At 48.2% G+C, this 26,167-nt stretch overlaps 1 protein-coding gene across 5 annotated transcripts in view; it reads left to right on the forward strand.

Moving 5' to 3' along the window:
• The window catches only part of LOC111139701 (decaprenyl diphosphate synthase subunit 1), a 54,810-nt gene that overhangs the window by 23,677 nt on the left and 4,966 nt on the right, over positions 1 to 26,167 (forward strand). For 4 of the 5 annotated variants that reach the window (XM_022492043.1, XM_022492044.1, XM_022492042.1 and 1 more), the window contains 5 exons: positions 10,957 to 11,098; positions 13,686 to 13,797; positions 13,900 to 14,009; positions 21,409 to 21,489; positions 21,596 to 21,709. In XM_022492043.1, coding sequence (XP_022347751.1) covers positions 10,957 to 11,098; positions 13,686 to 13,797; positions 13,900 to 14,009; positions 21,409 to 21,489; positions 21,596 to 21,709 — 559 coding nt within the window. Of the gene's footprint in view, positions 1 to 10,871; positions 11,099 to 13,685; positions 13,798 to 13,899; positions 14,010 to 21,408; positions 21,490 to 21,595; positions 21,710 to 26,167 lie in introns of all 5 variants that reach the window. The other variant, XM_022492046.1, reaches the window with a different exon arrangement.

Here is a 26,167-nt window from a genome sequence, read left to right on the forward strand (position 1 = left end):
CTAGAAGTGGCTGTCACTGCCAGTGATTGGGGTGACAGGATTTCGCGCGTCGTATTGGTCTTGATTGTGCCGGTAGCCAAGCCGCACTGGATCCCGCTGGAGCAGTTGACAAAGCCAGACGTTTGCTCAGAGGGCACAGCTTGTAAGATGCCATTTTCCCATTAGTGACTGTATCAAGGGTCCCAGTGTGATGAAAGTCCTCCATGCAGAGAAGGTGGCTTTATGATTCTAATATGGACAAAGGAAATTTCGGAACCCTCCCCTGGGAAAACTATCACAAAATAGCCATTATAGCATCATCTCACTTAAATGATTCCTAAGATCCGGCCATTCACGAATCTGGAACCATTCCTGATTTCTGTGTGTTCCGAACCACTGAGCCAGCCACTACCGTAGCGATTTATGGGATAGGCAGGAAACCTGGTGCCAAAAGAAACGTTTTGGCTTTCAACCTGGGAGATGGCCCTTTTGATGTATCTGTATTCATTACTGAAGTGGATCTTGAGGGCAACGGGACACGCATCAGGCTCCCCTCGGCCAGCTGGGCTCCTTCTGTGGCCTGTGCAGTTGGAGGGAAATGGAGGGAGAACGAGAGCCCGAGGGGCAGCCCTGAGCCCTCTGACTGCGGTCCTGCCATTCTCGCTGCCGGGAGCCCCCTCCAGACCTGGCGGTTCTAGCGTCCCATCCCAGTGGCCCGGGCCCTGCAAATGGAATGGTCGCCACCTCCAGGCTGTCACGTTTCCACATGCCCAGTGGAGGGAACTGGGGAGCTTTGAGGGGCCCCGCTCCCCATGCTGGGGATGCAGAAAAAGCCCCGTTCGGTGAGGAGCCTCTGTAGCCACCAGTGAGCAGAGCCCGATAGCCGTGGTCACCGACGGAGAGCGCTGTGTGACCCCAAGCCAGGCAGGCATGTGGGACCAACAGGGCTGTGTCTGCTGCCGGTCCCGTAAGCACCTTAGAGCCTGGGGAGACCAAAGCCATTGTTTTTCGAGTGATTCGGGTCTGTCCGTGCACAAGATGACAGACTATGAGCAAAGGCCCCTCAGGCATCCAGAGGTCCAGGGCTAAGCCCTGCACCAGAGATGCGTGCCCCCGGGACAGAAGTTAGGTTTCCTCTCCGCCGGTCTGACCGCATGGTTATGTGAAGAGAAGCAGCAGCAGCTTGTGTGTGGTCCCAGCGAACTCATGGGACTCGTTTGGAGTGCCAAGCCGCTCTGCGGGGAGCACCGGAAAGGAGATTCAGGGCTCTGCAGAAACCTGGCAGTGGTCAGTCAGCCTGGACCGTCCGGTTCAGCACATCTGTGGGTGGAAATGGGTGTGTCACCTGGATGGTGGGAATGATCAAAAGGACCCCGACAGGAGCCGCAGGAAGAGAAGCTTTCCCCTAAGAAGAGCGGGGAGGCAGAAGGACGTTCAGATGAGCTACCTGGTAACTGATAGTGTTTCCCCTTCCTTTGGCGAAAGCCCTGCTCTGTGCGTAAGACGGGAAGTACCTTGTAAAAGAAGCAGTAGCAGTGACCGAGCGGGGACTCCGGCAGACCTGGGTCTGGATGCTGGTGTGAGTGCCGAGGGGATCGAGGGGATCGGCTGGATCGGGATTCAGTTTCAGGTCAATTTTGTGTCGACTTTGAAGTTGACTTTCATTCAGAAGATTGCAGCCTTAAGGAAGATGGGCGAGAACTCCAAGGGAGATGACGACGAGTATCGAGGAAGAGCATCAGGCAGGGGAGACAGAGACAGATGCATGTGAAGAAGATCCTGAAATTTCCTTGGCCGACTGTCAGAGCTCAGCCTCACGCATGGCGACGATCCGCCGCCCCCTTCCACCTCGTCGCAGCAGACGTTGGGCCCTTCGTGAGAATGAGCTTCTTGTCCCTGATTGTAAAACAACAACAACAAAAACCCACACAAACAAACAAACACCTACAGTGAATGATTCCAGAGAATCCTGTGCTGAGGAAAATGGTGATGAAATCACACAAGCCGCCTAATGTTACCAAGGGAGCGGGGACTATTCTCAGCCATACACTTCTAATAAAATCATTTATAGCAGCCAAGAAGTCAAAACAAAAAAAAGCACAAAACAAAAAAGTCAAAAAAAAAAAAAAAGGTAAAAACTAGTTTTTTCCTTTTTTTTTTTTTCCTTTTTCTTTTTTTGGAGGGAGGGACAGAGGGAAAGAAAAAGAATCTCAGGCAGACTCCACTGACTGTGGAGCCTGACACAGGCTTGATCTCACGGCCCCGAGATCCGTGACCCCAGCCGGCATCAAGAGTCAGACATGAACCGACTGAGCCACCGGGCGCCCCTCTGGTTTTCTTCTCAGTGCCACCGAACCGGGTGTGATCGGCCGAGGTGGACCTAAAGCAGTTGCATCGTTCATGGCAAAACAGGACATCCTGTGGCACGCTTTATGTGTGCAGAGAAGCGAAAGAAAAGGAATAACTCCCATCCATTATGGAGAAAACCAACTGAAATGATTGTGCTGACTTATTTCCCCTAGTGGACCTGTCTATAAAAGTTGAAGTCTAGGTTTCTAACTAGATAACTCTAAAAATTTACACAACATGAACACTTTTTTACATGTGTCAAGGTGAGAAAATATCTCGGTACATGTAGATTTCTTCTCTGTAGTGTAGTTTACCTACTTTGAGAGGGGGAATACTAAATATTTACTTCCTTTTAGAAAAATTTCACTTATGTCTGTATTTTATGGTTGAGTTTTAATGTAATTAAATTGGGTTGAAATTAAAATGGTTATATAGCTCTGGGGTGCCTGGGTGGCTCAGTGGGTTAAAGCCTCCGCCTTCGGCTCAGGTCATGATCCCAGAGTCCTGGGATCGAGCCCCACATCGGGCTCTCTGCTCAGCAGGGAGCCTGCTTACTCCTCTCTCTCTCTCTACCTGCCTCTCTGCCTACTTGTGATCTCTATCTGTCAAATAAAAAAAAAAAAAATCTTTAAAAAAAAAATGGTTATATAGCTCATCCTTTACCCCTACTTCTTGTATTTTATTATATGTATTTTTTGACATTTTACTTATTTATTTGTGAGAGAGTGCATGCACAAGCACGGGGAGTGGCAGGTAGAGGGAGAAGCAGACCCCCTACTGCCCAGGGAGCCCGACTGGGGACTTGGTCCCAGGAATGACCTGAGCTGAAGGCAGATGCTTAACCGACTGGGCCACCCAGGTGTTCCATCTTGTATTTTAAATGATTTCCACTTTCTTCCACATTTTAGAGAAGTATCTGATTTAAAATATGGAAGTAGGACATTTAAATGTATGTTATTTCATGTAAGGAGAGTTTGTATAGAAGATTTAATATTTAAATTTTAGATACCTTTAAACCTTCTAGTCCTTAGTTTTTCTGCTCTTTCAGAGCCTCTTAAAATACTCTTTCCAGATTAAAAAAGAAATTGGTAGTTGTATTTGGTGCTATATAAGTAAAAAGGCACTTCTCATTTTCTGCCCCTTTGGTCTACTAAGAGATAGGTGGTAATGTGTCATGTGAGAAAGCCATCATTTACCCAGAAGACAAAACTTTTTTAAGGCCTCCTAGGACAATGTAGAATTGTTTTAGGGAGTCTAACCTATACACCAGGCACTTTTCCACACCTAATTTCAGGATTTCGTGCAATCTCTTGTTTTCCCTAAATTGAAAAACCATCCTGAGACATTTTGAAGTGCCTTTTTGAGCTGGGTTGCATGGCCCCAAGTGTTTACCTAGGATTCAGACCTCTAAAACTGGCTTCAGGCCAGTTTTAGAAATTGGTGAATTCAGACTAATCCAGAAATTCAGTAAACAGAAGGATTGTTTTTAAACTACCTGGGAATGCCATCACTTCCTGCTAAATTATCCAGAAATGATACATCATATTCTTTCCAGAAAGATGGGGTCAGAATAGAATTCTAAAATATCTCTCAAACCGCATATATTCACATCTCGATTTATATTTAAATCGGAATCTAAGCAAAGCAGTGAAAATAACCACTTAAGGTCCTAGTTTTTTTCTCCATGTATGACACTTATATGTACTCAGGTAAAGACAATAAAATCAACTGGACTGTAAGTTCAGAATAGAAATGAGGAATATAATCTTACACTGCGAATCTGTGTGCCAGTTACTAACAGTGCATTGTATGAAACTTGAAAACAAAACCACACATACATGTGACTTACCCACATATGCATGTGAAAGTAGGAAGCATGGCCACGCAGATTAGAGCCTTAGCCAGAGACTGGGCTTCAGAAGTGCCATAAAGCTTCATTAATTTGGGCTTTATAATCAACTAAAACTAAGAATCTTCCCGAGGAGAGTTGATAGTAAAAATGAGATTATAAACGCTGTGTATTCAGGGTATATATTATGCAGTGATTATGCTATTTACAAAACATTCAAGTCTGCAAATGGTCTCATTCCAGTGCATATGTAGATGTCTTGATTTTCTGAATTTTAGGTTTTGTATACATATGTTATTTATTGATTTACAAATAAACACAGTAAATGTTTGATTAAGAATTGTTTCAGAAATATGATTATTGGCTCTTACAAATAATTGTTCATAATAATGAGTTTTGTTTAAACAGAAATGGTGTTTGAATATCATCTACTTGGGTCATCAGAGGTACATGTCTAAATGTGCTTTTGTTTTTGGAGCAGCCGTGCCCACCCTCAGTGGCAGTCCACATATTAAAGGACAGCTTGACACAGTTGGGGGCCTCCAAGGCATCAAACAGACTTAGGTTGAGAGACGCTTGTTACAGTGTAGTAGGGCCCTGAGACGCGGTTCTCCCTCCCGTTCGTGTGTATTACCCCGTGGCGGGTTGGCGTAAGTGGTTTCTCAGCTCGGAATTGTGGATGGTCTGGAAGGGTTGGAGGGGGCAGGGAGGCGAGGCGGGCTAGCCACCCTCCTACTCACCGGCATGAAAACCCCTGTTGTCATGGCCTGTAATTTCTTTGCATTAGCTAGGAAACGAAATTCCGTGAGGCCAGGAACCTCTTCTTGACTGTGACACACACGGATGGCTGTTGAGGAAGAATTTATTGAGCGAATCAAAGCACTGGGCCCTGAGTCTTGTAGCTGGCTTTAAGGCAGGAGCCTGTGGGCTCCCAGGCAGACGAGGGTTAGCTGTTGGCATCATATAGTTCACTTTCATTTTTAATAAGGGTTTCAAAGACACTGATTAGTGTGCGTAGGCACCTGCTGGCTCAGGAAGGTAACCGCAGGTTGTCACGGCCTCGGATTGTGAAGTTTGTAGTTGCACTAGCTGGTTGTTCGGATTCTGAACTGGGGTCTGATTTAATCTTTACAAAAAGGTTTCTTCGGCTTAAAAAAATACCAGCTGTCTAAAAATTTGTGGCCATGTTGTGCATCCTCTAGCCAGCTTTCAGTTTGTATGGTAGGGAATTTTCGGCATTTACAAATACTGCTGTGAAAAGATAAATACAGGGAAGCAGCAGTGCGTGAGGTGCTCAGAGTGTTGAATATGTTGTTATAAATGGACTGCTAACAGGAATTAATAAAAAGCAACAGAAAATAATTTTGAAAAGGGATCTTGAACTGCAGTCTGTAATGAAGGACACGTTGAGGCGGAAGAGATTTTGGTGACCAGCTGGCCATCAGTCTGCTTGGTGAGGTCCAGCTCAGGCATAGGAGGACACTGGTGAGAGCCAGAGGCCTGTAGGCTTGTGAACATGCGGCGTGTGCACCCGCCAGGCCACAGCGATGTCATCACTGAAGGACTCAACCACACTCCATTCGCTGTGCCCAGTTGGATTGAAAACAAACCAGTGCATTACTCGGTAGCGCCCAGCTCCTCTGGAGAGAGCTGGGTGCAGAGCCCGCCTGGGTAAGCTGGCAGGACGAAGACGTCATTACGGGGGGCTGCTCTCCACATGTCCACAGACCCCAGAACTTCTGCAGTGTGTCTTCAGTGGCAAGAGGACGAGCAGTAGCGTGAAGCCCGCGTCATGTGCGATGTGGCTTCGTAGGCATCTGTTCCGTCCGGAGATACAGGAGCTGCTGCTCTTGGATGTCAGTTCCTCTCTCTTGACGTTGGAACTGCTCCTGAATTCCAGCTCACGTTCAGGCTTGAACCCACTGTTGTCAACCAAGAGAAATGGACGCCACCCGAGCCCAGTGTGCGTATCCAGTGACCAAGGACAGCGACCTGCTAAGCAAGCCTGAGCTCATGGGCATCGCTCCTGCACCTGCTGTTCCTTAAATGGAAGGCACCTGTGGTGTCCATGCCAGTCACATCCTCACCATGCCCGAAAGGAACACGGGACAGGGGACCGAGATTGCAGAGGCAAGAGATGGAAACATGAGGCCAAACGAGAAGCAGAGAGTGGGACGGTCGGGATCCCCCTTGGTCCCACTCCGCCCCTGTGGAAGGTGGGACTCTTCAATGTAGTATCGATAATGAGGACAGAGGAGTTCTTAGGTGCAGGAAAAGGTATTTCAAGAATCGGATCGCTGACGAGGAAGCGGTTGAGCCCCTTGAGAGGCTAGTGAAGGTGAGGACACCGCGGGGCTGAAGAACGGCCCCGCCCAGGGTGTCCCCACCCTCGCCCTGGGACCGGGCTCCGTTACAGAGCAAGAAAGGGTCTTTGCGGAAGGGATGTAAGTTAAGGATCTGGGAATGGGGAGGTGATCCTGGATGATCGGATGAGCCATAAATGCAGCCACGGGTCTCCCTGTAGGAGGGGTGAAGGAGGTTGGTGCCCACAGGACAGTGGGAAGGTGCGTAGGTGGAGCAGAGAGATGTGGAAGGCACTGGTCCTAAAGGTGAGGTCCTGTGGCCGGAGGCCAAAGCCTGTGGACAGATGCCAGCGGCTGGAAGGGGCAGGGGGCGCCCGTCGGGGCAGAGCACAGCTTGCCGACACCTTGATTTCAAGTCGATGGAGCTGTTCGGACTTCCTGCCTCCAGAATGGTTGATTTAAACCACCAAGTCTGGGGCCACATGTCACGGCAGCCACGAGAAGCTAGCCCAGACCCCGGCGTTACATCGCATGACATCAGCGCACGGAGGGGCCCGGGGGCTTCTCTCTCCCTCTGCGGAGGCCCCTCTTCTGCAGGAGCAGCCCGGCCGCGAACGGACCAGCGGCCAAACAGAAGACACTCCACAGTCGCCATAGTGAAGGACCCCAGCTTGCAGCAGGTCGGTTCGGTGACCGATACAGACAGACGGATTGGCGTCGAGATGTCATATTGTCCCGTGTACTGACAACCTAAAGCGCGCACTTGCATCAGGTAACAGCTAGGACACGGGGTTTACATCCTGAAGCGTTTGATGGAGAAAGAGAAGGACTTGACAGATTGCACTATAAGTAGTGAGTTTTTTCAGTGCCAAACCGATGAAGGGTTCAGTCGTGTCCTTTGAGACGCATGAGAATGCAGAGTGTAAGAGGAAAGAGGTCACGCTCCTGCGATGGTGCAGGTGAGCAGGCAAACCGTTCTGCTCCCGGGCTGAGACGAGACCCGCGGAGGCAGTAGCATGACACCTTTGCACGGATGCCTCGAGGTTTCAGGTCATGTTTAGACAAGGAGCGTGCTGTCTTGTTTCATTTGCCTGTGATTTGGAGGGAGAGCTGCTGGGGAGCTCCCAGAACCCTTCTCTAGGAAAGTGTCCGCCTGTGGCTTATGGTAAAGCCAGTGAAAGGATGGATTTCCCAAGCTTGGTGCATCAGCATCACCTCGGGTGGTTTTTACAAATGCAGATTCCTGGGCCCGTCATCGGATTCTGACGTGGCGGACAAGGGGTATATGGCTAAGAAACACGAAGCTTGTCAAAGTCCTAACAAGCAAAGTGAAGCGCTTATTTTTAGGATTGTTAGAAGAGACAAAAAGAACATTCTGAAATAGAAATAGCCTTCTGTAGACCACTCGCGAGTTCTCTCCTTTACACAACCTCTGTGGAGCTGGGAATAGAAATGTCTGTGTCTCTGCTGTTAAAGTGAAGCCGCATTTGCTTCCTTCATTTATTCCAAACCAGAATAATCAATTGACAAGGTTTGAATATCTGCTTAGAGGTGATTTTCTCACACTGGGGGATTTTACTTGTAATTTAAGACTTCACGTTATGTAGGGGCGTGTGAGTGGCTCTGTCGGTTAAGCATCTGAATCTTGATTTCAACTCAGGACATGATCTCAGGGTCATGGGGCCGAGCCCCAGGTTGTCTGGCTCCCCACTCAGCGGGGAGTCTGCTTCTCCCCATCTTCCCCTGCTCCCCCAGCTCACGCTCTCTCTCTCTCTCTCTCTAAAAATAAATAGGTCTTAAAAGAAAAAAGAAAAAAACCTCACATTATGTGTTAGTGTGAATAAGGAAAAAAGCCTTTCGCTTCAATTGCATGTAAGCTGTGTAAAGATAGTACGTGGGGGTGGGGCCTGTCATTATATCGTTCCACGTATTTTTGTCTGTGCTTGAAATACTCCGTTGTAAAAATTTTGTTGTAAGTCTAACGAAGGGGAAGAAACAAATGTCCTGGGGCTGCTGAGTCTTCACATAGTCGTGTGAGTGAGAAGTACAGGGGCCACAGCCGACTTTCAAGCCGAGGGCTCTGTTTCCCGTGCTGTCTGGCCAGTCTGCTCTTCTGACACCCAGAAGCCGGCTGAGCGTGTCCGCTCTCTCCCAGCAGGAAGGGGAGATGGTGCCCAGCTTTCTGAAGGCTTGACTCAGTTTGGCACTCGGGAGATCTCATCTTAAAGACAGTGTGAGCGTGTTCTTAGGATACGTAGGTTTTGATTCCAGCCCTCAACGCTGTGCTGCGGAAAAGCAGTGGCAGATTCTCCCGATAGAAGCTGATACGCATTAAGCTTGGTTGTGTAGGAGGAAGCACGTCGGATACAACCAGAACGCATCGCAAATCCCGACGCTCGTCCCATGTGGGGGCTGTGTCACCATTGCCAAATGACGTTCTAAGCAAGAATCCTAATTGCACGGTGCAGGAGTTTAGCCCGGTCAGATGGCCTTTCTGTATACATCCGGTCTCTGAGATTTCAAAAGATTTTAAGAAATCTTTGTCTTTGTTCTAATATCCTCACATCCTAAGAACTCCAGCGTCTCGGTGAGCGCTGCCAGTTCCCAGCAACCTCCGGGCAGGAGCCCCTGTCTGCCGACCTAGTTTGTGGTAGTGGAGGTGGGGGCCCCCCTTAGGAAGGCAGGAGAACAGTGAGGGGCCCTCCCAGTTGCTTTAAGGTAGTTTCTGCTCCTCACCACCAGGCGGTGTGTATTAGACCAAAGGCCGTTGAGAAAATACCCTGAAAGATAACTTTTCTATGAAAGCCCTGTAAACATTCTCATTTTCCTATGCATTTGAACTCAAGTAAGTTAGGGTCCGACACATTTATCTGAAAAATTTGTGAGGTCCAAGCCTCCTGCTGTGGGGTTTGTGTCTCACCGAGGGCTTCAGAACTGCTCAGAGAAGCCACAGACGGGAGCATTCATCTTCTCATTTCCTGTCATGGCCTTAGAACTCATCCCTCCCCTCTGCTGCGTTACTTCTCCCACCTCGGAAGAACGTGGTGTGGTCTGGAAGGACTTAGAACTGTCACGACTGTGACAGGTTAATAGATAATGGACAGTACTTCACAAGTGATTCCTGGGCTAAAAGCAGTTGGCAGGCTCTGAGGTTTCATTCTGAAATCTTAGCTGAGAGTTGCCGGCAAAGCACCGTATTTTAAAATTATATTTAAAGCAAGATCAGAAGGCATTCTGCAGGCTGATTTAGTGTCTAGTTAAATACCAGCATCTTTTATGTGCTTGCACGTCATTTTTCATTGCTTTCTGCTAGATGTGAAGAATTAGAATGGGCATTCTCTTTTGCAGAGGTTCAAGCTAGATTTTTTCTTTTAAAGAAAAAGTCCTGTTTCAACATCCCTCTGACTTTTCTCCCCTCTAAGAGATAGTGTGATGATATGTGAAAAGCCACTGGAGTAAGGGAAACATTTGGTTAGCATGTGTTTAAGTCAGGCCTGTGTTTTCGGGTCAGAAAATTCCATTGGTTATTTCCCCACCTTGATTTTCTCCAAATTCAGTTTTTTAAAATGCCCATAGATGATGATAGTGATAATGAGATGATGATTAAAAAGGAACCGGGGCATATTTTCTTTTAAAACCTATAAACCTCACACCCGTGTATCTTCTTGAGAATGCTTAGCCCGTATATGGTATTATAACTGGAAAGAGAAGAGAAGTTTCAGTTTCCCTTTTTTTTTTTTTTTTTTTAAGATTTTATTTATTTGTCAGAGCAAGCATAGGCAGAAGGAGAGGCAGGCTCCCCACTGAGGAGGGAATCCAATGTGGGGGTCAATCCCAGGACCCCAGGATCATGACCTGAGCCTAAGGCCACCGCTTAACCAACTGAGCCACCCAGGCATCCCAAGAAGTTTCAGTTTCTAATGTAAAGGTTGAACATGGATTGGAAGACAGTTTTGACCAAAATTCTGTCTTGATTCTTGAAGTCTCTTTCTTAAACATCTAATTTAACACAATATTAAAAGCTTTAAACACCGTGACCGTGGGGTCTTCATTACACTTTTCGGCACTGCTTCTTAACTTGTCTCCCCGAAGGTCCCCTGAAATCACCTAACCTAATCGTAACTCGGACCAACTGCCAAGATGCCCAAGACCCCAGTGACAGGGCATAAAGTCGCTTCTTCTGCCTAATGGCCAGACTTCTGGGCTATTTAAGCCTTTTTTGTTGTCAGTCATACAAATTCTCCTTCTGAATGGGCTGTCCATAAAACAGAATCTTGGCCGGGTAACTCATGCGTTTTTAAAATGTTCTCCAAGTGATAGAAATGGCTCGGTAGGGAAGCCAAAAAGTGTTTATACAGTTTCTCTTAGAGAAATAAAATTCTTTATCCTAGATCGGATGTCCAGTTTTCACAAGATGATTGCTGAGAAGGTTATAGGCGGCGTCTGTGTTAAAAAGCATTGCTTTCTATTAACTAGAGATGTGCAAGCGAGCCAGCGCTCCATAGCCTTAGTTGCAGAAATGATCCACACCGCTAGTCTGGTACACGACGATGTCATCGACGACGCAAGTTCCCGGCGAGGAAAACACACGGTTAATAAGATCTGGGGTGAAAAGAAGGTACGGTGTTTTGTTTCCTTTTCATCTTCTGACCTGTTCACACGCTCTTTGAATTGCATTAACTCTTCAGATTTGTTTCATTAAAAAGTAAAATACGCTTCCTGGAACGCAGCCTTCCAACTTCCAAAACAGTAGTCACATCTTGTCTGTGTATATACATTTGATAATAGAGAAAACCACAGAAAAAATAAGCTTCAGGTTTCTGGTTAGTCACACTTCTATATAGAATTCCTTTTGGTTATAGGGAAAGGGATTTTTGTTGTTATCCAAAAAGCACATTTCGCGAGGAACCATACATTTTACTTTGGGGCTCAGATTACTCAAGTTCAGTTTAATTCTTTAACCATTTACAGACTGCCATGTGCCAGGGTGTCATGGCAAGTAAATGAGTAAAGCTGAACTATGTGTGTGTGTGTGTGTGTGTGTGTGTGTGTATCTTAAATATAGATATGTAAAAATACACACACACACACACATATACTGTGAAAATTACACATTTTTAAACAGAGGCTCTATAATTGAGTTCAGTTCATATATGTATATTTTAAAGCATATTTCCACGGTATTTTTTAGCATCTCTTGAAAAGGGTATGTAGAATGGGGACTTTTGCCTAAAGATACGTAAGTCACGAGTTCAGACGGGAACGGTGCCGAGTGAATGGACACGGAGACGTGCAGACATTTCGTTTGGAGGCGGCGGCCCCCAGCGCACACCTCCGTGGGCCGCCAAACAGCATGAGTGCGAACGAGGTTTCCCCTGCTCACCTGCCCTCACGTGTATATAGGACCTGGTTCCCTCCTGTTTTCCTATCGCCCTTATGAAAAAGATGTGTATCATAATTGTCACCTTCATATGCTGGTTTTGCTTTGGGGTGCATGACTTTGCTTTGTAGCGAGTCCTGCAATCTCATTTAAAATCTTTTATTTCACATTTGAAATAAAAGGTTTTGTGTCCTATTGACAGAATTCCATACGTCAGAATGTCGTTGGAAAAAAAAAAGGTGTGTGGGGGGGTGCAGTTTCTTTCTGGAGAGATCACGGGTAACTCTGTGACATGTCCCTGCAGTCAAATGTCTGTTTTCAGGGCCTGTCCTAAAGCCTTATGTAAGAGTACAGATTCGGGTCTTCTACTTGCCTAATTAGTCGTCCCCACTGTGATCACCTCTGCTGGTGGGGCCTCTTCAGCCCGAGACTGGTCTGGCAGGCGCGCCCCGCCCCTCAGCCTCCTTCCGTTTTCTGCCTCTCAACAGAAAGTACTTGTGTTTCCAGTAAAAATCCATTCATGCGGCGCCCCCTGCAGGAGCCCTTGGTACCTTGCCCGGGTTCCAGCCCGCCCTTCAGTCCCTCACCCACGGCTCCCCAAGGCCCAGTCTGGCAGCCTCACCTTCATAGGTGGGAACCTTTTGGCCTCTGGGATCCCTGGGCCTGAAGAGGAAAGACATAAAAGCCTAGAGATCCAGAGCCCTAATGATGGGGGGGGTGGGTCGGTGAGGGATTCCTCTCCATCATCATGGGTGCAGCGACTATAAATGTGTATTTATATTTAGGTCGAAATAATTTGTACAATATGTTATATAAAATGACCAACAGGTAAACATACTGAACACCGCTAATTTTAGATACTAGAGAAAAGACAAAAAAATTAAAATGTGATGTTGAAAATTCTATGAATTAAAATTTCTATGACATCCAGTATTTGTAATTTGTAATTATACTAATTACAATAAAACTCAGGCATATCTTTAAATAGGCAAACGAGTATATTTGATTACAGTGTATAATTCAGTTATGTATAATTTAAAACAACCTATAAGTACAGTATGGGCATCTCCTCCCAGTCTAAAGATTAGAAAAATATCGATTATCTAGTGTTGACTACAAAAAAGTTTGTCTAGGAACAAGGGGCAGTGAACTTGGAACCAGGATGCCTAGGTTTGCTTTTCACTTGAGAGAAGCACGCGTTGTGCCCTTTGCTGGGGTGTGCCAAGCACCCGCTGAGATAATTCCCAGCCCTGCCCTCAAGGAGTTGGGTAAATAGGGGCATGGCTGGTTGAAGACAACTGCGAAGACAGCAGCATGCATGGGGAGCCGCGCGTACATAGAGGAAGGGCATCTGCAGGCTGAGGGATCCTGGTGGACTTCCTGGAAGTGTCACCCGAACTAACTGTGCAGCTGAGTCTGCCCAGTGAAGAAGGGGAAAGGCTTTCTGAGTACGAGAGAGACAGTCGTGGCTTGAGGAAAGTGTGAATGTTCCAGCGCGGCTGACCCGAGGGCCGCTGGACCCTGGTGCCGCCAGGGACGAAGCGAGAGGGTGAGATGCCCGTCCGTCTCCAGGCACTCACTTGCTCTGCTCTGAACTGGAGAGGAAGACCAGGTGATCTCTGGGATCCGACCCAATGCTGGCGATGACCCGAATGTGTAACTGATTATTACACGGACTCCTGCTGAGGACAAGGTGGGGGAAGACATAGAGCCAAGATGACCCCTGCCTCCCAACCCGAATGTCTCTCCGAGGGGCCAGCTCTGCTGTGGGGTCCGCTGCTCTGATACCTTTCTCCAAAAGCTTTTTTTTTTCTTCTTCTTCTAGGCTGTTCTTGCTGGTGATTTAATTCTTTCTGCAGCATCTATAGCTCTGGCACGAATTGGAAATACAACTGTGATCTCTATTTTAACCCAAGTTATTGAAGATTTGGTGCGTGGTAGGTTAATTCTGACTTTTCTTCTTTTTTATTCAGTCCCAGTCTAATGAGCCAGGCAGTCAAGCCGTATCACAAGTGACCCCTTTCTTTCTTTCTTTGTAGGTGAATTTCTTCAGCTAGGGTCAAAAGAAAATGAGACCGAAAGATTTGCACACTACCTTGAGAAGACCTTCAAGAAGACCGCCAGTCTGATAGCCAACAGTTGTAAAGCAGTATGTACGTTCTGTCTTTGTTCACGTTAAAAAAAAAAAAAAGCCTCCTAGCTCTTTCTTGGGAGATGCTCTTCATGGGGAGCATTTCCCTGGAGAACCTTCAGATAGTAACCCAAATCCCACGAGGTCATTGAGAAAAGAGTGACAACCCCGAACAGCGGAGAACTTCTGCCGCGGGGCTTGTTTTTGTGGTCCTCTCTTGCTAGGCGGAGGTTCACTTTTCGTCTTTCCTCCCCAGAGTGGAATCCGAATAAGCCCTCTGCACCTGGTCTCACCTCCTAACTGTGTGACATTTTGAACAACTTCTCATAAATAATTTCTTTCCCAATTGTTGTCCCGTATACCATTTCTGACATTTTACCCTTAAAAAGTGGCCAGGTGCTGTGTTCTGTAATAACACTGTTTGCCCAGGAGAAAATGCCTATTAGATTGTCCTAGGGTTCTTCGTCCTTTGTTATGAGTAGTAGATCCTTTTGGGTCTTTTTGCATGAAATATAAACGGGCCGTTTTCCAGGGCATCCGGGTGGCTCAGTGGGTAAAGTGTCCCGCTCTTGATCTTAGCTCCAGCCTCGATCTCAGAGTCCTGAGTTCAAGCCCAGCGAAAAAAGAAAAAAAAAAACAAGCCATTTTTCTTTGGCTCTAAGTCAAGTATGAACCATAACTTTTTCTCTCTTGCTTTCTTTCTCTGGCCTTCCCTCCACTCTTCTTTTTTTAAAAAGTCTGTAGTGTCCTGAGTCTGTAGACTACAACCTGCGGCATTCAGTGCCAGCCCCTAAATGAGAGCCGGTTCTCGCCATAGCATTGCTCCTCTGCCGGTATCCCCGCCTAACCAACGCGGCAGCGACGGATCCTGGGCAGGCACCAGCGATCAAAGCAGCGGCGAGGGAGCCCTCCGGGGGCAGATGTACATTGCTGCTCTCGTGCTTTCCTAATACTACTGCGGTTAGTGAGGGCTCTTCCTCAGGCCTCTTGGGTGAGAAAAGCCCCTTGCCGCTAGAGTCTCCGGTCCAAAAAGTGTCAAGAAACGGATAATAGGGATGCCTGGGGGCTCAGTTGGTTAAGCCGCTGCCTTCGACTCAGGTCCTGATCCCAGGGTGCTGGGATCAAGCCCCGCCTCAGGTTCCTTGCTCAGCGGGGAGCCTGCTTCTCTCTCCGCCTCTGCCTGCTGCTCTGCCTGCTTGTGCACTCAAACTCTCTCTCTCTCTCTCTCTCTGACAAATAAATAAAATCTTAAAAAAAAAAAAGAAACGGATAATAGTCATAAAAGAATGAGGACATTTTCTTTCTAAAAAGATGTAATGGAAACTCTAAGATGTGTGAATTATGTAAACATGCTGGCCATGATTTTAGCCATTTTTGTCTTTATTGAAAGGGCCAACATTTTCTTTTCAAGGAATTGCAAGTGTGGTTTTTTAAATAGAGAGATGGATGAAAATATGGTAGAAACTAGAATGCTGAATAAACGAATGAGTGATTTTAAAAGGGGGTGCCAGAAAGCTGTTACCTTAACCCTTCATTGGCCATCCTACCTCTGATGGTCGAGGTCTCCATGATGTTGGAGTGTCCACCTTGTAAGGCACGCTGGGGCGCTCAGTGAGGCTCACGGATGAGTTCGCAGGCTGAAGACAGCAGCAGCAAGCACTGGCGGGTAGTGGGGCTGCTCAGACTGGACACGCTGAGAGTCGTCGTTCCCACAGAGTGGACGTCCCACAGGCACGGGGCCACAGCTCTCCATGAGAACCAGGCAGGTGATCAAATCCCGCGGAGAGCCAAGGAGATGGGCCCGAGGCACCAAGGAAGGCCTGGATTGCAGTCCCTATCCTCTCTGTTTGGGGAGCCAGAGACGTTCTGTTCACAGCACACATAGTTGTTCATAAACCGCACCTCGTGCTTTACAGGTTAGCAAGGCACCAGTAGACGGGGTATGAACAGGGCTCAGTCCTTTTTTAAAAAATGAAATGCTTTATGCTCTCCACTAGGAGGCATGCTGGCATCATCCCACAATGACCCACTTTTTCTGTGATTTATTCCCAAACCCCGGAACTGTTAGAGTAATAAAGCAAAATCATAGTGTGAGCGTTCTACATGAAAGATTCTATATTTAAGTGCCTACGGGTAGAATATTCCAGAGGTGTTACATATTCAACATGGCTGTTTTTATGTACTCCTGGTATTCAAAATGCAAAGACATGGGGCTCCAAAAGTTCATGCAAAGCAAACTAGAAGCGCCCAAAAGAGGGACTACAGAGAATTTAAACATCAGAATTATTACGGAAGAACTAATCAGAGTCTAAGATGTTATGGGAGTTGGAAGGAAATTTGAGCAGCTTGTAATTTATTCTGTTAAAGACACCGCCACCCCCTCCCTGAACCACTTCTTGTAGTTTTAATAGAAATAGTGTAAAGTCTGAGAGAGGGCTATCTAGGAATGTTTTAGGACAGTGACTGATAGGAAAATAGTAGTGATATTTTTAAATGAGTGTTATTTATTTGTATACATAGTCACGCAGAATACAGTTGAGCTTCCAATGAAGGCTATGATTTGTTCCCCAGATAATCTGATGGGAATGAGATCTGAGAGGTCCAGTGGCCCATCCAGTGTTAGTCAGACAGTGGCTGAGCTGGGATTCGAACCCAGAACTAGGGTACTGTAATCCTGCATTTGTTTGTTTTCTATCCTTCCTTCCTTTTTTTTCATTCTGACTTTCTCCTCTCTCCAGTGCTGCATAAGCCCTGGTTCCTGTTACTTTATTTTCAAAGCCACAGTGCACCACTTAGAGGATTTTCTTTTGTGGCTCGTATTTGCCCAACACTGACTTTTGGTACAATATTCTTACCTAACCTGCAGATAGACCTTATTCCTATTTTGCCTACTGTCATAATACTGTCATGCGAAAGGGGAAAATCTTCTGGTTCGGGATCCAGTCCCGGTTCTCATGTTAGATTTAGCGGTCATGAATCTTTAGTCTCTCCGTCTGGAACACTTCCCTGGATATTTTGAAGAGCGCAGGCGGGTTGTCGTCGAGCCTCTTGAGTTGAATTGGTCTGTTGCTCCGCATGCTGAGAGACAGGTTATGCATTTGGGGCCGGAAAACAGCAGAAGGGATGCCGTCGCCTCGGTTTGTTGTGTCCAGGGCCACGTGTCCTGTTACTGGAGATGTTCACTTTGATGACTTGATTGTGGGGGTGACTGCCTAGTTTCTTCACTTAAAAGTTACTGTTTTTCTGATCCGGGAAGATATTTTGAGATTATGTAAATCTGCTTCTTATCAAACTCACCGGTTTTCGCATCTGTTTATAGTACCATGACGGAGGCGAATGACGGTTGCGTGCGTTCTCTCATTCCTTTTACCCCGCGTTTCTCCAGTCTTAGATGTATGGCCTCCTGCATTCTTATTTAGTCTATGGATTATAACGCTTTATTGTTACTTATGTAAATGCTGAAGAATTCCATATTTGGCCAATGGGAAGGCCATTGAACCCGGCTCCTTTGTCCTGTTCATCAGCCCCCTTCATTCTTTCCGCACTTTATTCAAGCCTCATCTTGTCCTTTCCAGCATTGTGATTCGTAATTCCTCCAAGGAGGCCTGTTCCTTCTGGTGGAGAATGGTATTTAGAAACCAAGGTTCTGCCCTGTATGTTTGTGGGTATGCGTCTATCTAGGTCTTTTTATATCTCATCTATGTATATGTATGTATTTATTTTATAATTATATAGTTATTTTTTTTTAAAGATTTTATTTATTTATTTGTCAGAGAGAGAGAGGGAGAGAGAGCGATCACAGGCAGACAGAATGGCAGGCAGAGGCAGAGGGAGAAGCAGGCTCCCTGACGAGCAAGGAGCCCGACGTGGGACTCGATCCCAGGACGCTGGGATCATGACCTGAGCCGAAGGCAGCTGCTTAACCAACTGAGCCACCCAGGCGTCCCTATATAGTTATTTTTAATATTTGAGCGAGAGATAGCAGGAGCAGGGGGGAGGGGCACAGGGAGGAAGCAGCGGACTCCGCGCCGAGAGCGGGGCGCCTTCCTCGGTGCCTGTGCGTGTCGCTGTGTTGCCCCGACGGGTCGCGGGGCCTCCCACTTTGTGCGGGTGGCAGAGAGGACCCGGGCTGCGGTGGAACTGGAATTCGCATCGCTCTCTTCTAAAGGAACCCGAGCGACTTGGCGGGCGCTCGAGGGCTTTCCTTACCTCGGCGCTCTGTGCCGCGTGTGTCGGTGGGTTTTCCCACCCTCCAGAGTGTGTGTGGGCCCCGCCCCCGCAGTTTTAATGGCTCTTTATGAACTAGGAATACTCGCTCTTGACCTGGGGTTTATGCTGCCTGTGTGCCCCCCCCCACCCCCAGTACTTCTAGCCGGGTTTGATGACAGCCTGTTCCGGTACTTCTACCGTAAGGACGCGCTCCGGCCCTCCGGTCCGCGCAGGCTGTGAGGAAGATGCCGTGCGCGCGCACGTGTCTGTCCCGGCGGGCGCGCGCGCGCGTCAGAAACACCAGGCACCTGCGCAGGCAGTGGCGACCCCGGCCTGTCCAAGACAGGCTCTCGGGAACCTTCCAGGAGGTGGGGCGGTGGGCCTGCTTCTCCCCGACCTGTTCGCCGAGCTCCGCTGTCTTGGACTTAACTGGTCCTGGTAGCCCACGCACCGCCGCAAAGCCACGGGGCACCGTCCTCAGGGGCGGGAACAGGAAGCGCTCACGTCCCGCCCGCGCCCCTCCTTCGTGCTTCTCGTGTGGACCTTCCCGGCCTCGGAAGGACGGACGCAGGCGGCCCCTCCCCGGGCTGCGGCGTGAGGAGTGGGCTTGCCCCGCGCTCTGAGAGTTCGGAGCACAAGCGGCCCTTGCATGGTCACCCCGCAGCAGCTGCCCACGAAGGGCAGCTCTGTTCCGGGTCTGCGTGTGCGCCCGAGGGGGCCGGGGCGCGGGTCGCATGGCCGTGGGCTTGCTCGGGCTCGTCGTCTGGCCTCTGGGCCGCCACGCCGCGTAGGAAAGTGATGACGAGAACATTCCCCGCAGTCAGACCGTTTGGGTTCAGATTCTGATTCCATCATTTCCCGGAACCCCTGGTCCGTGCGCCCTGGGCATCCAGGCCTCGCTCATGAGCGAGAGACCACGCGGGAAACCTCGGGCTGGGACCTGCCGTGTGGGGTGCCCAGCATAGTTCGCTGTCGCCGACCATCAGCCGCAACAGCAGTGCCCCTGGGATGCCGTGAGGCTTAAGAGACTCTGAAGTCCCCATCCTAGGAGCTCCGTAAATTTAGTCCAGTGAGTTCAGAAGGAGAATGGCTTTTAAGTGTCTTTTACTTCTGAGGAAGAAAGCTGGCACCTCGGTGCTGTTTTGCGTTGCGGTAACTGCGTGAGCACGAGTGCGCAGTGAGGAGGGGGGCGTCCTCGCGCTCTGAGCTCGGCACTTCCCCGGCCGCCCGGATCTCGTCTGCTCATGCGCTCAGCCAGGGTGATGGATCCTCGACTCTCGCCGGAGGTTCTAAATTGCCTCACGTGTGGTCTCCCAGATTATTTAATTTGGTTGGAAAGAGGACCCCCTCCCTGTAGCAGTTACAAGTTTATTATTCACTCCAGGAAGTGGCCCGCTGACCTCTCCTGACGGCACACTTTGTCATCGCTGGGCATGCAGCCAGGCGTGACACGGCCCAGGCTTCCTCGCGTCATCAGAAACGTCCTCAGGGCTCAGCACGTGGTGGGATCTGGCTTTTAGTAGCCACGGGGCACGGACACTGCCGGCTCCTGTTTCTGTGCTTGGGATGGGGAAGAGGATTAGCAATAACGGCAAACTTCTAGTGTTAAAACCAGATGCCAGGCACCGTGCAGAGGTTTAAAAGTTGCGTGACACGCATTGCTGGCAGCAGCCCTACCAGCTAAGGGCTTTGGATCCTGCGTCTTATAGAAATGGATGCGAAATACCAAGGAATGCGTGGAGATCGCGGGACATCTCGGGGGCATGAGTGCGCCCCTAGCGGCCTGACTGCCGAGCCCCCCTCCACCCTCACTTTAGCGCCACTAATGCCTGAGCTGACTGGGCCCCGACCAGGGGGCCCGCGGAGGCAGGAACAGAAGTCAGGAGACGGATTCATCATCGGTGACCCACTATAGGCAGGACACTGATGCCATCTGGCTGTCTCGTGCACTCAGTGTAGACATTTCCCCTCCAGTGGAGTCGATGCTGCTCTCGGTCCCTGCTTTGGGGGTTCACCCGGTCCTTGTTTTCTGGAAATGTGGCCGGGCCTGCTTAGCATGCTTAGCAGAGCAGTGGAAATGCTCTCAAGCCAGTGCCACCTAGGTTTTTTTGTTTTTTTTTTTTTTAGTTTTATTTTTATTTATTTATTTATTTTTTAAGATTTTATTTATTTATTTGTCAGAGAGAGAGAGGGAGAGAGAGCAAGCACAGGCAGACAGAATGGCAGGCAGAGGCAGAGGGAGAAGCAGGCTCCCTGATGAGCAAGGAGCCCGATGTGGGACTCGATCCCAGGACACTGGGATCATGACCTGGGCCGAAGGCAGCTGCTTAACCAACTGAGCCACGCAGGCGTCCCTGTTTTTTTGAGTTTTAAAAAGACTTAGAAGTCCTGTTTCTCCTCCCCTCAAAAGCGGGGAGGGCTTTTAAGCAGTTACTTCTTGCATAAGAAACAAGTCGCAGGACCAGTGAAGATGCTTCGCTAATGAGAAAACAGTATTTGTCTGAAGCGTGAGGTTGGAGGCTGTTACGTATCAGGAAGTAACTGCGTTTGAGAAAAGAGTGAACTCACCAAAAATTATTAAAAGAAAGGAACTACAAATGAGGAAATACATGGCAACATCATGTACGATTAGAGCAGATGAGCTATCTCTTCCTAAAACAAGGCCTAAATCCATAGATTTTTAAAAATGGAGCCAGATGCGCCTGGGTGGCTCAGTGGGTTTAGCCTCTGCCTTCGGCTCAGGTCATGATCCCAGGGTCCTGGGATCGAGCCCCACATCGGGCTCTCTGCTCAGCAGGGAGCCTGCTTCCCCCTCTCTCTCTGCCTGCCTCTCTGCCTGCTTGTGATCTCTGTCAAATAAATACATAAAATCTTAAAAAAAAAAAAAAATGGAGCCAATGTGTAGGCCACGTTTGCTGTGTGCTGAAAGCAGCAAGAAAGAGGACTTATCCCGGGGAAGGAGGGGTGGAGAGTAGCTTCCCTAGAATCGAAGAGAACAATCTGCGATGGAGGCTAAAATCCTTCCACTGAAAGCACGGGCATTGTGTGCGCATCTGGTCTCGCTCTGGTGGCGGGATCTCCTGACTCTGCGTGTGATACGCCTCACCACCTCTTCTTCGAGGGAGTGGGTGTCTGCATCCTTGCAGGCAGGGGGAGGCTGCCTTGCTTGTTGTCTGCAGCTTATTCCAGAATTCTCTCTCTGCTTCAGGTCTCTGTCCTAGGATGCCCGGACCCAGTGGTGCATGAGATTGCCTATCAATACGGAAAAAATGTGGGCATCGCCTTTCAGGTTGGTCCTCTGCTTTTTAGGAACGTGGCCCATTGGCACAGTGGGAAGGGCGACAGTGACACCCAGGGTGGCCGTGCTGCTGACATCGCTTGTTTTCATTCACTAGCTCATAGATGATGTGCTGGACTTCACCTTGTGTTCTGACCAAATGGGCAAACCAACGTCAGCGGACCTGAAGCTCGGGTTAGCCACTGGCCCGGTCTTGTTTGCTTGCCAACAGGTACGTTTCCCCGACTCCCTCAGACACGGAGCTTTGGATCTTCCCGGCTCAGCCGATGGGAAGGTTCAGATAAGGAAGATGTGGGAAAGCATTTACCTAAGAGACCTCAGATCTGGAGTTGATCCTGACTTCTGTGACTGCGATGTTGGGACCAGTTATTTTTCTTCTGAGCTTTCTCTGCGCCCTTACCTGTGACACTGAGGATGGACTGTGATGGTCACAGAGGCGCTTCACAGATTAAATTATGAGGATTTCCATGTTTTTTAGGTGCTGACAAGGTGAATGGTCTCTACATCTTGATTATGGGACTGGACTTGGGGTGTACCTCAGAGCCCCTTAAAAAGGCACAGGAAGGGCCTCCGAGCATGAGAAATTCTGCAGTTCTAGAAGTTTAATGAGACGCGCTCTCACAGAGCCTCGGCCATGGCCTCAAAATGTCAAGAAGTCGGTGGAACGCACTGCTAGAACCGCGTAGCTCCTTCCTCAGATTGAGGGACTGTCCATTAAGGAAGGAAGTAAAGCTGCCTTCGTAGTTTCGTTAGTGTGGATGAGAGCTTAGGAAGTTCACGTGCTACAGGGACTGTGAGGCAGGCAGACGTTTCCAGAGTCTGCTCTGGAGCCCGGCCACATCACTTGGGGCTGGGCCAAATGTGGTTTGCAGTAAGTGGGACATTGGCTGGCATTTGGACATCTTTTTAATAGATTTTCATCTTTGTAGTGTATTTAAGCCAGTTAAAACTTAGCAAAGAAATAAGATATTCATCACCATGCCACGAAATTAAAAATTAGCTCTTCGGTCTAAAATTTTAGTAACTTTTAGTCTTTGAGATTTTTGCCTCCGTTCTTTCTCAGAATTTACAAAAATAAGCTATGTCTTCCATAGAACTCAGTGATTCCGTTATTGAAACCAGTGACCTTGCTTTTGATCAATTTCTGGTCCAGGAAAGGAGAGATCATCCTTTTTTTTTTTTTTAATTTATTTGACAGAGAGAGAGATCACAAGCAGGCAGAGAGGCAGGCAGAGAGAGAGGGGGAAGCAGGCTCTTCTCTGAGCAGAGAGCCCGATGCGGGGCTCCATCCCAGGACCCTGAGATCATGACCTAAGATGAAGGCAGAGGCTTTAACCCACTGAGCCACCCAGGGGCCCCAGGAAAGATCATCTTTTATCCACTGTCTAGCAGAGCCATAACCTGGGTAATTCTCCTTGGAGGGAGCTGATGGCTTGCGGGGTCTGGGCCAGGACAGCATACTAGTGGATAGCAGACGCGGCCCGCCATCTACACAACTACGAACACTGGTCTGTCTGCTCCCCAGACCCTGGTTAGCAAATGCGAGTGAAGGGTCCTTGAGTGAAGACAGGTTATCAGGATGACTAAGGAACAGGTCTTTTCTGGAAGAAGCTTGCAGTCTACCAAAAAGCTTTGGGTGTCCTACTTTTCTAAATCGTAGCAGTTACAAGTAATCGCCATGAGCCCCCTGTAGGAGTCTGTGAGATGACAGAGCCGGTGCCTCTCCTGCTTGAATTTGCTTTCCTCCACACAAAGGAGTGAGGAGTAATTCTCCCTTAAGATACAGTGGGTCAAAGTCAGGAGGAAAAATGGATCACTCCTACACATTCATTAGTGAGTAATACATAAGAGATTAAAAATGCTGGTTTAAAAAAAAAATGCAAGGAAAAGGAACACACAATAGCTTACAGCGTCCCAGACCGCGGTGCTACGAGTGTCTCACTGGGAAATGCGGCATCACGAGGCACCCACTCACCCTCACCAGGCAGCGCGTTCCCATCTGCCCATACGGCGGTGGGGGAAGGAGTGAAAAGCTGCGCGCGGCGGCCTCGGAAAAGGGAACAGACGGCGAGGCCGAGAGGAAGTGACTGGGCAGAGCTTGTTTCGTAAGCGGACCCGCCGTTCTGTCCTGGGGCGCTTAGGCCAAAGTGACTCAAAAACGTTGAAGTCGTTTTCAAAGAAAACATCAAGTTTAGGCTCTGTTGTGGATGAAACTGTCAAAAAGGGGGATTCTGGGCCAGAAATGTGTGAAGAGATTTTTACAGGGCCTAACGTGATTTTGAGTAAAACACATGCCAAAATAACACGAGACTGTGCGGTGTCTCCATTTTACGAAAGCGCGTTGTTTTCCTGGTTGGCAAAGGATTCTTTGATACATTCTCTCTAATCTCACAACTCCTCTCTGTGGTAGGTATTATGCCCACTCTCCGAGTAAGAAAGCGATGCGCAAACTTGGCCAAAGTTAAACATCTGGTAAATGGCACAGCAGGCAATTACACAGCAACTCCTGTAAGAGCAGTGTTCCTTTCGCTCCACGGTGTCCCATTCTGGCAGCGTGGACGCTGAGGAGAGCTTGTCTGCTCCCCCGTGGGGCTTCCCGCAGAGCAGGTAACTCGTGTGCTCTGGGCCTGGGTCGCTCCAGAAGAGCCTGTGTCAGCTCTCGGGACCTGTCACTAACCTGCCCACTTAGTGGAGTCCTCGTAAGAGGTCTGTCATCTTTTTCCATAGGCGGGTGAGTTTTGTTTGCCAGTTACTTAAATGAGTCTTTGAATTTTTCCATCTGAGAACACCGAGTCTCGACCACAAGCAGCTCTGGGAAACCGCTTACCCTTTTCCACCCAGCTGTTATTTTTTTTTTTTTTAAGATTTTATTTATTTATTTGACAGAGAGAGATCACAAGTAGAGAGGCAGGCAGAGAGAGAAAGAGAGAGAGAGAGGGAAGCAGGCTCCCTGCTGAGCAGAGAGCCCGATGCGGGACTCGATCCCAGGACCCTGGGATCATGACCTGAGCCGAAGGCAGCGGCTTAACCCACTGAGCCACCCAGGCGCCCCAGCTGTTGTTTTGAAATAGGAATTCGTTGGACCCTGCAACTTAATAGAAACTCCCTCTCTTTGAATTCACTATTTCTGACATCACTCTGAAGAGCTCTCTGGATGAGTTAGTACGGGGGATTTAAGAAAAATTTCTGGAGGGGTCCCGGGATGACAGTGCCCTTCCATCTGTGTGTGTACGTGGATTTTCTGTGAGAACAGAAACGTCATGTTAAATCTTTAAAGAGTATGTAAGTTGGATCTTGAGCTCTTCAGAAACAAAATGGAAGTGTTTGAGGGGTTTTTTTTTTTTTTTTTTTTTTTTTTTTGGTGAGATTACATTTGTTCTCAAATATCCTTTAAAAGATCTTTTCCTTTCTTCTGTTTCTCTTATTTGATAAAGTCACCAGACCCAAATGTCAGCCCTTAGCCGCACTTCCAGCTGCCATAGCACCCCAGCCCCTGCACCAGCTGTCCTGACTTCTGTTACTGTTGACTAGCTGTCCCTTAGTTACCCAGGTTTTGTGTGAGTAATCTCGCTACATTTATGGATCACCTTTCTAGTTTAGTTTAGTTTATGGATACATTTCAAAGTTAGAATACGATTTGTTCCTTTTTTTTTTTTTTTCTAACGATTTATTTTAGAGAAAGAGAGAAAGCTGGGGGGAGGGGCAGAGAGAAAACCCTCAAACTCCCTCCTAAGCATGGAGCCTGATGCGGGGCTCCCTCCCACCACCCCAAGATCATGACCTGAGCCGAAATCAAGAGTCAGACATTCGACTGACTGAGCCACCCAGGTGCCCCTGACTCGTCCTATTCTTAAAAGTCTCCCTACCCTCAAACTAAAATAGCCTGGGCAAACGTTTTCTTATTTCTCAGGAAATCCGCAAGCAGGCAGCTGTTGTTCCCGTTAACGCTTCTCATTTCTTCCCCACAGCGCACGCAGTAAGGGGACAGAGGAATGCCTGGGGGAAGAGTTTGGTATTTGCATATTAAAATTGCACACACTACATGTTTAAAGGAAGGATGTAGTCACACTCACTGCAAATATTTTCTTCAAACTTTGCTTTCTCGATGCTTTTTATAATAAAAGCAGTCCGAGAAACCACACAATCAGCACATTTTACCACCCTTGTTGGTACGGCAGAAAGAGCTCATGTACCATAAACAAAGTGATTATCCCAGATGCCCAGAACAGCGTCCTCTCACCTCTGAGGATATGGCCTTCCGACTTTGGAATGCGGTATTAGGACAAATGTTTACTTGATTTGGCTTTTTACCACCTAAATTGATTGATTTGAGCTTCCTGATATGTTTCCTATAAAACTTACTCTATTCTTAAAAGGCCAGTAACTAAAACAAATTACCTGTTCTCATTTAAGAACCGACCGTCTGCTGGCCTTTACATTTTCTAAGCATGTGAGCAGCCTCTGCGTGTTTAATCTTTTTTTTTATTTTATTTTATTTATTTATTTGACAGACAGAGATCACAAGTAGGCAGAGAGGCAGGCAGAGAGAGAGGAAGGGAAGCAGGCTCCCTGCAGAGCAGAGAGCCCGATGCGGGACTCGATCCCAGGACCTCGGGATCATGACCTGAGCCGAAGGCAGCGGCTCAACCCACTGAGCCACCCAGGCGCC

The sequence above is a fragment of the Enhydra lutris genome, unplaced genomic scaffold (genome assembly GCF_002288905.1).
Source record: "Enhydra lutris kenyoni isolate GAN:26980312 unplaced genomic scaffold, ASM228890v2 scaffoldscaffold113, whole genome shotgun sequence".
Lineage (NCBI taxonomy): Eukaryota > Metazoa > Chordata > Mammalia > Carnivora > Mustelidae > Enhydra > Enhydra lutris.